This window comes from Lolium rigidum, chromosome 3 (assembly GCF_022539505.1).
Source record: "Lolium rigidum isolate FL_2022 chromosome 3, APGP_CSIRO_Lrig_0.1, whole genome shotgun sequence".
Classification (NCBI taxonomy): domain Eukaryota; kingdom Viridiplantae; phylum Streptophyta; class Magnoliopsida; order Poales; family Poaceae; genus Lolium; species Lolium rigidum.
Genome location: NC_061510.1, coordinates 210348692 through 210360404, shown reverse-complemented (window position 1 = coordinate 210360404; position 11713 = coordinate 210348692). Strand labels below are relative to the sequence as shown.

Sequence of the window (11713 nt, the reverse complement as noted above, 5' to 3'; positions counted from 1 at the left end):
CAGGTGGGGAATTGGGTGGAGGAGGGGAGCCATGAGAGGGGGACACGAAGCTCCGCACCAAGACCTCGCGCCGGCCGCAGGGTCGTGCGGGATCGAAAGGATGGTGACGAACGATGGGCTCGGGAGAAATGTCTCAGGTTGGGGAAAGAACCAGGAACGGACCCGATCGCGTTTGAAAGAAAGGACAAGGGAGTGGAATGCAAAAGTGATAGAAGCGTTGGGAGGACACCGTGTGAGCAACTTCTACTCGACCGCTGCATCAGCTGAAGGGATGAACAGTTTGAAAAAAGAAGAATGGTGTGATGGTGTGGGCTTCACCTTATCTTTCAGCTTCTATAGCGAGTATAGTGGGCCATGATCGTGTATGTGCCAATATAATACAACGGATATGCTCTCGTGGTTGAACATACTGAATCAGTGACAATGAAGGACAGATTAACCGAAAATAAATAAAAAATTCGACAGGGTCACAATGAACAAAAATAGAGGGTAAATTGACGTACATTTTTTCGGAAAAAAATCTACTATTTTTTAGTTCATTTACAAATTATTAGTGTTCAATCAAGACCAATGGGATGGTCTCTTGATCAAAAAACTACTTATTCTTACCAAAATTATAGACCGACACCACAACAATTCTCAATTAAAAAAATTCTGATGGTTCCTTTCATTCAAAACGATGACATCAAGATATTTCCAATATTAATTTCAACTATGGTAATTGTCAGAGCAAAAGCAATCTATTGCAAATGTTATTAAGCTTGATGAAATACTTTAATATGAACATGTACAAGAAGGACATGTTTCTGCTTCTCTTTTAAATATAACAAAATTTAATTATTTTTTAAAACATATGGAGTTAATTGTGGTTAACCCGTAGCAACGCACGGGTATTGTGCTAGTTTGTAGGATATGAAAAAGAAAAAGTCAAAAAAGGGGTCCTGCTCCACCACACTTTTCTCATTTTTTTTTATCCTTCTATGGCTTGCATGAATGTGAAAATAATGGGTATTAGCATCACCCAAGTTTAGCCATGTGAGTCTAGATCTTTGTATCACAACGTTTCTTTCCACATAGCATAAACCCAACAATTTCTTTTTGATCTCTCTTCGCAGCCATCTCTCCTGAAAAGAGAGCCCTCTACTCTCCTCCGCTTGATCAACCACCCAATAATGATGCTGGCCCAAACAACCTGTTGTATAATGTCTCCAAATATTTTAGCGCTCCAGCTTTGAGAGCTCTAGCGGTTCCTTTTTAAATTTACTATTGAATACCTGTTCCAAGCAAGCTCTCGCAAAGAAGCAAAGTTTTTAATACAAAAATAAAGCAAGTACAGTATGTTGCTTAGTCTTTTCAATTAACAATTACTTAGGGTACCCTACCCTTGTTCAATTTTTTTTTAACACCAATTACATGCTAGCTCGCACGGAAAGTCACATATATTTTTATAATCTATATGACTCAAAAGGATAGCGCAACCATGGTTGTTACTTACGAAAAGAACATGATAGCCAGATGCTCCATGAGGCAAGCAGCCTTCATTATACGTGTATAAGACACAGAATTGAGTTAACATTTGTTGGGGAGGCTAATGGTGGTTGCAGCGTCATCTAAGTAACCAGAGAAGCAGACAAGAGCTCATGTTGTTCGTGGGATTAATGGGAGGCCACAACTATTTTAAAGAGATTAAATAGTGTGTTAGTCGAGGTTTGAACTTGATCTCTTGGCTCTGATACAATATTAAATTAATACACTAGGCAAGTTTCTAAAAGTCCGAATTGTTAAAAAACTAGGCTATACTCCCATAATGAGATTATCGTAGGTACTAGTATCATGCATACAAAAAAGAAGAGTGTCACGCATACAAAAAAGATGACATATCACTATAATTAATTATGAGCTAGAGAGAGCATAGTGGTATCATAGTTAGATACCATATCATACACGCATAACTAAGATTTTACAGTTCAGTAAGAAAATGATACTGCTACATGATACCAATGTATTATAGAGATAGTATCATATAATAGTATCATGATATATGGTAAAAACACTACCTCTATTCTAAAGTTTAAGGTTTATATTATTTTCAGAAAGTCAAACTATGCCAAGTTTAGCTAAGTATTTACTAAAAAAATATTAATATGTAAAATACAAATTCAATATCACTAGATCGATAATAAAATATATTTTCATATGTATATTGATAGATTTTGTTCTAAAGATTTAGTCAAACTTTATTTGGTTTAATTTTCAAAAAATATAAGACTTTAATTTTAGGATGGAGGTAATACATAATAGTATCATATGCATGATACTGCTATATGATATGACTAGTCTAACATCATCCAATAGTTCCGCCATAAGACGCCTTGTGTGTTCCCCAAGATATTATTCCATTTTCGTTTTTTCACTGAAAAGTGTTGGCTCCATTTCATCTCCCTTGCAGCCTGCCACATCACCATGACCTAACGAAAACGGAAAACCCTTCAGACAACCTACAAGAAGAAGAGACCCAAACTCACCCGAGTAGACGGCTACATCTTGAAGTAAGAATAAGGTCCTTCCCGCCCTATCCTCGCTCCGGTGGTGCGTCTTGCGTGTGTCCGGCGGATCTCATAGGATCTGGTCGGTTTTCGTGTTTGTTGGTGTGGTTTCAGATTAGTCTCTTTCGATCTACGGTTGTCATCTTTGGCTATGGTTGCTGATATGGTGCATTGGTCCTTTGGGGCCTTAGCACGACGACTTGCCGTTTGTCTACTACAACAAGCTCTACTACGACAACCTTTGACTGGCTCCGGTGATGGAGAGGCGTGGACGGCGGCGTGCCTTCGGCTCGCGTCAGTGTCTGTAGTCGTCTCTAGGTGGTCCGAAGACCTGTTTGTAAATTTTATTACTTTTGGTTCTGTTTGCTACTGATGATTATTAATAGATTGACGGAATTTTCGGAAAAAAAACATATGTGGGAAAAAAGGAAGGTAGAACGGCTGTTATGTTGGAACTTTGGACGGCCTTATGTGCGGCAATCATCTGCGTGTCGTCGTCTGGTCGTCACGGTGGACGCTTTGTTGGGTCGTTGACGTCGAAGCCCCCCGCACACGCGCAGCCATCCATATAATCATGCATAGTACTCCCAGCTAAGAAAAGTACTCCCACTGTTTATTTTTTTGAACGGAACTCCCACTGTTTATAATCGTGCATACTACTTTTGCCTAGTTTCCCTAGCTACATTTTCTTGGCTGGGTCAAACCGTAGAGACCAAATCGAATAGTACGTGTAGCTAGTATATGACGACATGCCTGACGATTGACTCCTGCTTACCCAATCATTCCCGTTGCTGCTGTTGACGTGGTGAAGTACGTATGTATGTCCTGTACCTGTCGACGTATCACAAGGAAAAATCTTTCTGCGGCAGCGAAACTCTGTGATTGAAGGAAAAATAGCTTTAGTTTGGTAGAATAGTTAGGAAAACAGCCGTCGGTATCTCCCTTTTCCTGATGGATCGGGAATCCAACATTAAACTAACGATGTGACACAGGTTGTTTCGTGTCGTAGTCTAAAAGGAGGAACAAGGAAAATGGAAACATCCTGATAATGTATATTCGATAGCTGCGAGGCATGCATCCGGTTTGATATGGGCGGCCAGCGCATGTGCGGTTCTTTTTTTTGATAGAGATCCTATCCTACTATGTGTAATTCAGGGTTAAACAAACCTTGTACAACACCTGCATATTTTGCAAAACTAAAAAAATCCCAAGTCCAGGACATTTTCATTTTTATTGCGAAACTCAGTATAAACGTAGATGCTCATACGGACGTACACACACTCACCTCTATGAACGCAGTCACGCACACCCTATCCCTTCTATTTTCATTTCTTTTGGGTCTTCTTGTTCTATCCGTAATTCTGCACTTTACTCCATTTAATGAACTTTTCTTCTCACCGACATCGGAGTGGCCATATCGATGTCGTCTTTCTCTTTTTTTGCTTTTCTCCCCGAGCAATGCAGAAGGTCTAGAAGGACCCAGGTTGCATTAGATTAGATCAAGTTAAGTTTCATATTCCAATATATCTCTTTCACTTCACCACCTACAACCAACAATGCTTTTTTCCCCATCCCGTTTCGTGCCACCATTGCCACAACAAACCTTCGGATCCTCCCATTTTATTATCATTGTCATTGTTTGCCACTGTCTCTAGCCTTACCTAGTGGTCCATCGTGCCAGCGGAGAAGCTAGTTAGCTAAAAAAACTGGTATCCTTAGTTTTTGATGAAAAAATCTTATGAGTTTTAGAATTCTACAGTATCAAGGGAACCACATTGCTAAAATTTACATGGATTACTCTTTTTTTTGCTACCCAATCACATGCATACATATCAACAAAATCATTAAATGTAGAGACAATCTTTAAGATACAATGTATTGGGGCTATTGTCTCTTAACACACACCACTACCTAGGATAACACGCTAAGATATATCCCATTGTGAAAGGCCTAATGCCAGAAAAATCACTGCATTGTAGTCTTTTAGCAACAAGTTGAAGAACATGAGGTCCCCCTCACATTGAGATGCCAAGGCGGTGACCAGAGTCGTGGGGTACCGACTGGATTGTGGTGGCGGTAGCGGCTCCTCTCTCCCGCAAAACCTTGGCGACTAGTCACGTGGTTATATGGATTACACCTTACACTCTAGTTTCATGGAGTTAAACTTTCTTTTTTGATTGAAATAGTTTCATACGAATTTCTCGTATCCATAGTTTTGGAACGAAAGACGCAACCAAAATTTACATAGATTACTCCAAAAGGTTTTGAAAAATAGATTGAAAAAATATCGTATGAATTTCGCATATTCCTCTTCTTCTTTTCCCTATGATATCCATTCTACCTGGGGTTAGTGATTTTCTATGCACGTAATCATGACACACTCATGACCTCACCATGATGAATCCATTATTGCCTCCTGCCTCGTCTTCCCATCCTCCCTACTCACCCCACCACGGAGACAGTGCAGACGACACTGACCACTTCCCTCCTTATAAACCCCACCACGCCTGCCCACACCCTCACTACACAACAGAAGCAACCAACCAAACCTCCACACAATTCCAACCAAATCACCACACGGCACACGCACCCGCACCCGCACCACGGAAATCGGCCCCGACTCACTCAGTCTCAGGGTAGAAACCATGGTGGAGGCCAACGGCGTCTGCGTCGGCACGGCGGAGTCTCGCCGCCCACCGCACGTGGCGATGCTGGTGACGCCCGGGATGGGACACCTGATCCCGCTGGCCGAGCTGGCGAAGCGCCTGGCCGCGCGGCACGGCGTCACGGCCACGCTCATCACCTTCGCCTCCACGGCGTCCGCCACGCAGCGCGCCTTCCTCGCCTCCCTCCCGCCCACCATCTCCGCGCTGTCCCTCCCGCCCGTCGACCTCTCCGACCTCGCCCCCGACGCCGCCATCGAGACGCTCATGTCCGAGGAGTGCGTCCGCCTGGTGCCGGCGCTGACGGCGGTCCTGTCGGAGCTCAGGGAGACCACGCGGCTGGTGGCCTTCGTCGCCGACCTCTTCGGCGCGGACTCCTTCGACGCCGCCGTGGCCGCCGGGGTGCCCAGGAGGTACCTCTTCTTCCCGACCAACCTCCTCGGGCTCACGCTCATCATGCACCTCCCGGAGCTCGACGCCACCGTGCCCGGCGAGTTCCGGGACCTCGCCGAGCCCGTCAGGCTCCCCGGCTGCGTGCCCATCCCGGGGAAGGACGTCCTCGCGCCGCTCCAGGACAAGTCAAACCCGAGCTACCGGTGGATGGTGCACCACGGCAAGCGCTACCTCGACGCCGACGCCATCCTCGTCAACTCCTTCGACGCCGTCGAGCCGGGCGCCATCGCGGCGCTACGGGTCCCGGAGCCCGGACGCCCTCCGGTGTACAACATCGGTCCCCTCATCCAGACCAACGCTGCCAGCCCCGCTCCGCGCGCGGCGTGCCTGGACTGGCTGGACCGGCAGCCTCCCAAGTCGGTCATCTTCGTCTCCTTCGGGTCCGGGGGCTCGCTGCCGAGGGAGCAGATGCACGAGCTGGCGCTGGGGCTGGAGCTCAGCGGGCAGCGGTTCCTGTGGGTGGTGCGGAGCCCGAGCGACGAGGGGGCGCTCAACGCCAACTACTACGACGCCGAGAGCAAGAAGGACCCGCTGGCCTACCTCCCCGACGGCTTCGTGGAGAGGACAAAGGACGTGGGCCTCCTCGTGCCGTCCTGGGCCCCGCAGATAAAGGTCCTGGCCCACCAAGCCACGGGAGGCTTCCTGGTGCACTGCGGCTGGAACTCGGTGCTGGAGGGCCTGGTGCACGGCGTACCCATGGTCGCATGGCCGCTCTTCGCCGAGCAGCGGCAGAACGCCGTCATGCTGGCCGACGGGATCGGGGCCGCCATACGGATGCCGGAGACCAAGAAGAAGGACGAGATCGCCGCCACGGTCAGGGAAATCATGGTGGGCAAAGGCAAAGGCGCACAGGTACGAGCCAAGGTGTTGGAGCTACAGAAGGCGGCGGAGGAAGGTCTCGCCGAGGGAGGAGCCGCCACGGTCGCGCTGGACGAGGTGGTGCGCAGGTGGATATAGAAGGCGGGGAGAACTAGGTGTCCATCGGCGCACAATTGTCAATAGTTTCTCATTGTGTTTTCATCATTATTATCGTGAGCTGCAACTATTCAAACCCCACATTATTCCATCAAACCCCACATATATAGACGGCGGTGACAACTAGGCGTCGGTTGGCACACTTGTCAATAGCTTCTGATTCTGTTTTCATCATCACTGTGAGCCGAAACTGTTCAACCCCCATATTTTATTTGGAAGGTATGCCGTGTCCCACGAATGAAGAGAAATATCATCCTGATTTCAAATTTGCAACTTGAAAGAATGCACATTAGCTTAATTAGCAACCGGAGCTACATATGCATGCCATGCCATGCCATTGTCGGAATGGGAATATACTGACTGATTCAGGCGATCTCATCTGGTGAAGTTAAACAATGGGTTCTTTGCTCAAGTTATCTGCACAGATTTTCAGACTTGTTTCGACAATTGTCTCATCCGTCGTCCACCTGTGAAATGATCGACTTGTTGAGTTGTGTGCCACAGACACTTCCAGTCTCTTCCACCAACTCCTTCCACCCATACCATGGATGCCCAGACATGGAACAAATAAAATTTATTCGGAGACAGACCCAATCTCCTAATTTTATTCTCTTGTTTTATTCCCACAAATCTTCCCAACCAAGTTGTTTAGCTCAGATCAACAAAAGGACGGACGTACGGCCAGACAGGATTCCTTCTAGTCTAGTATAAATAAAAACATGGTGCTATGCCGATCCTACCTACTGGGCACTGGCAGTACTATAGTGCATTTGCGTACGTGGTCTCAAAATGTCCTTGTCAACAAAATGTGATTCTTTCGTATGGATCTACAATCTTTTCCAAAAAGTAAACACCTATATATATACATATATAAATAAAACTTGAACCACAGACCTGGCATGCTGTCACGAGATCGTCACCAAGTCTAGACGGTTTCCCTAGTCCATCGTGACAGGTGAAGCGGCCACCGCACGAGCCTGAAAACGGCCGGGCGCAAGCATGATTGTCAGTATCGTTTTCTTGGCGGTAACATCGAACCGTAAAAATCTATCATAATATCATAACACTACGAGATTTTCATTTTTTTAATATTATATATGTACATAATTAAAAAATACATCAATGCATTTAGAATTTATTATCATTTTAAAATTTTAGCATATTTTATGTCCATCCTAGAGGCCGATTAGGGAAACACTGCATTTATATCTTGAATAAAGATTGATGACTTATGAATGAGTATAAGAGCAACTCTAGCATATCCCCAAAATCGGTCCAAACCCGTAATTTTTGGCAGCTTTACAGTTTTCCTCGGTTTCCCTCGCTGATCAGATCCTGTATTCGCGGCCCAACTCGTAAACATTTCGAGGTGGGGGGGGGGGGGGTATATATAGAGGCCAAAGCGCCCCGTCGCGAGTCGCTGGTCTTCAGCAGCGCACGCAATGGGTGTGTTCCGTGGCCGTGCGGAAGCGATCGCACGACGCTAGACCAACTGGGCTCTCGTGCCGCCCGGGAAGCTCGCCCCTTGCGCCATTTCTGGCGAGGGGTCGACCTTCGCCGGTCGCCGCTCTCCCTCAACATCTGAGGACCAGGCGACTTCGGACGAGGAGATGGCGCACGCGAAGCGGTTCGAGGACGGCGACTACGTCAACAATGATGAGGAGGAGGCGGCCGCTATCGAGGTGCCCCGCATCATCAGCGAGGAGGAGGCGGACGCATCGTGGAGGCGCGAGGAGGTCGCCGCCGTCCGCCAGGTACACGCCTTCGAGCCCACCCAGAAGGAGGCCGCCGTCTGTTGCATCAAGACCGAGCGCGTCATCCTCGAAGATGACTAGAGCTCGTTGTCCGCCGCCGACGCCGCGCCTACAGGCCCCGGTGAGGTATCCCGGGGCAGATTTTTGGTAAAACTAGGTTAGCGACTGCGTACAATTAGATTTTATTGTGTTACTCCCTCCGTTCTTTTTTAATTGACTCGGATTTACTTTTGTAAAACCTATGATGTATATACTTGAATTGCACGGACAAACTCGAACAGATGATGAACTTGTAGTTTAATTCTTCGGTGAAATTTAATTTCAAGTTTATCGGTTCATATTCACGAGATCTGATCTGCGCGAGCTGAAAACGCGAACGGAAGTGAGTTTTCGATGCCATGTACTCGCGATTTTACAGGCCAAGATTTAAAGGATCTGCTAGAGTTGCTCTAACGGTGATACCTATCCGGATAGTGACAACGTTGCCGAAGTGGTCGCGGAGGAAACAGTTGGATGGGTGTGTCCGTCCTCTATGTTGACTTCGTTATTTCCGTTGCCTGACGTTGTGCAATATATGGGAGTCGGTACAAGTTTCACATCATTTTCACATGTCACAGTTCCGGATTGTACTAGTAGCTCTAGACAGAAGTTACGTGTATCTTGGACACTCACAATTTCACAAAGGGTGTGGCTGATGTTTCTTGCTTACTTAGCCAAGATCCATGAGACCAAGTTCATCCCGCCATTCACTGTCACGTAAAACATATACTCCGTATTGTCCTTTTCCAATATGTCCTTCATGACATTACGACGCTGGCCATAGATGAGTGCAATTTCGTGGACATCTTAATCTATGCTTCAACGCAGTTTAGAGCTGTTAGCCATGTATATAAATTTTTATCAACCATAAAGAAAATCTTTACTATTATATTGCAGTTGGAATGATGTCACTTTGATATCAAACGGAAGATCCGATCCGTCCATCATTCCAAAATCGCCTATTAAATCAAGTCAAGCATCAATCACACATTTATTGCAAATCACAATTTATAAGGAAGTAAATCAGCGCATCATAGATCTTCCCAGTATAACGCAAATCACGATTCAATCAAGGAAAAATGCATATAACGTCAATCAAGGAAAGACATCCAGCTCAATCACGTTCAGAAGGAAACAAGTACGGACTTCCAAATACAATGCAAACCAGGATAAATCAAGAAAAAAATCGCAGTCGGGAATCCAACACACTCGCGTGGGGAAGTTCACAATGCTCCTGCTGCTCGCCGATCTGGACCTTCCCGACCGCACCGCCCATCCCGTGCATCCACCTCTCTGGGTGCGGGTCTGCTACGATGGCGTTGGAGCCACCGACGGCGAGCACCTCGACCAGCTTCTCATTGCGAGGATCAATTTGTTATGCCGCCTCTTTCTTCCCGGCAACGGCGCCACAAAATCAGCTTGATGAGCGCAGATTGCACACCGTTAGGGAACCCCAAGAGGAGGTATGATAAGCACAGCAGTAAATTTTCCTTCAGTAAGAAACCAAGATTTAATTTAAGTATGTCTATTTATCTATAATTTTTGATGCTCGATGGTTGTTTTATACCAATTCCTATATGTTTTGCTCACATTTTGTTGCACTTTTATACATTTTCCAGCACTAACATATTAACAAGATGTCACAGTGTCAGTTCCCTGTTTTCAGTTGTTTTGTATTTCAGAAAAGTTGTACAGAAATATTTTTGGAATTGGACGAAACAAAAGCCGAAGTCAATATTTTACCGTAACAAACACAGAGTCCAGACGGGGGTCAAAGAGGCGCCACAGGGCGGCCAGACCACCCCATGGCGCGACCAAGGGTGGGCCTGCGCCAAGGGGTGGTGTGGGCCCCCCCAGGCGGCCACCGACCTTCACTTCCGCCTATTTATTCACGATCTCGGGAAAACCTAAACACCCGAGCCTCCATCCACGAAAAGTTCCATCGTGGCCGCCATCGCCGACACTAGCTCGGGAGGGTTCTGAAGGTCTTCCCGGCACCCCGCCTCCGAAGTGATGCGTAAGTAGTTCATCCCTAGACTACGGGTCCATAGCAGTAGCTAGATGGCTGTCTTCTCCAATTTGTGCCTCATGTTTAGATCTTGTGAGCTGCCTATCATGATCAAGATCATCTTTATGTAATGTTACATGTTGTGTTTGTTGTGATCCGATAAATATTGAATACTATGTTGAGATCGATTATATACTTGTCATATGTTATTTGTGATCTTTCATGCTCTTTGTTGCTAGTAGATACTCTGGCCAAGTAAATGCTTATGACTTCAAGAGGGAGTATTTACGCTCGATAGTGGGTTCATGCCTCTAGTTTTCTGAAAGAGTGACAATAACTTCTAAGATTGTAGATGTGATGTTGCTACTAGGGAGAAAAACAATGTTTTATCTAAGGGTAATTCTATTGTTTACTTTACACACATTGATTAGTGTGATAATATGTTGCTTGCAACTTAATACTGGAAGGGTGCGGATGATAACCTGAACGTGGATTATTAATCATAGACGCAGTTGGATTACGGTCTATGTATTATGTTGTAATGCCCAAAATGAATCTCATAGTAATTATCTTGTCATGTATGGTCTTTATTCTGTCAACTGCCTAGCTGTAATTTGTTCACCCAACATGTTATTTATCTTTATGGAGAGACACCTCTAGTGAATTGTGGACCCCGGTCCTTTCTTTTATACTGATAAATATCATCTAGTGCAATCTTATTCTATTTACTTACTGGAAGCACAGTTCTCTTTAATTCCACTGCAAACATCTCTTTTCACACGATACGTTTAATCCTTTGTGTTTAGCAAAACCGGTGAGATTGACAACCTTACTGTAAGTTGGGGCAAAATATTTTGGTTGTGTTGTGTGCAGGTTCCACGTTGTTGCTGACGCCGGTAGTGCGCCCCGCCAATAGTCAGCTAGCAATACCTTCAGAAGTCACGCCTTTCTCCTACTGGTCGATTAAACCTTGGTTTCTTACTGAGAAAACTTGCAGATGTGCTCATCATACCTTCCTCTTGGGGTTCCCCAACGGTGTGCAATCTGCGCTCATTAGGGGCCAAGCTGATTTCCCTCTCCTTAGATTAATGGGACTTTAATGAGAAGTACGATGGCGGCCACATCGATGATGTTGTCATGAATGAACGGATTTCTCTTTTAATGGCCGACGATGCAACACGCAAGGATCCTGCCTATGGCCTTTATACAAATGATGGTCAATGTCTTTACCAACATGAGTTTGGGAAAGATAGTTGTCTCCTTTAGTAACACCAT

General features: G+C 45.8%; 1 protein-coding gene across 1 annotated transcript; it reads left to right on the top strand.

Annotated features, from left to right (window-relative positions):
• Nucleotides 1-5108: 5108 nt before the first annotated feature.
• LOC124698906 (UDP-glycosyltransferase 72B1-like) lies at nucleotides 5109-6896 on the top strand. The gene has a single exon (XM_047231300.1). It carries the CDS (start codon nucleotides 5192-5194, stop codon nucleotides 6617-6619), a length of 1428 nt encoding a protein of 475 aa, XP_047087256.1. The 5' UTR covers nucleotides 5109-5191; the 3' UTR covers nucleotides 6620-6896.
• Nucleotides 6897-11713: the final 4817 nt, after the last annotated feature.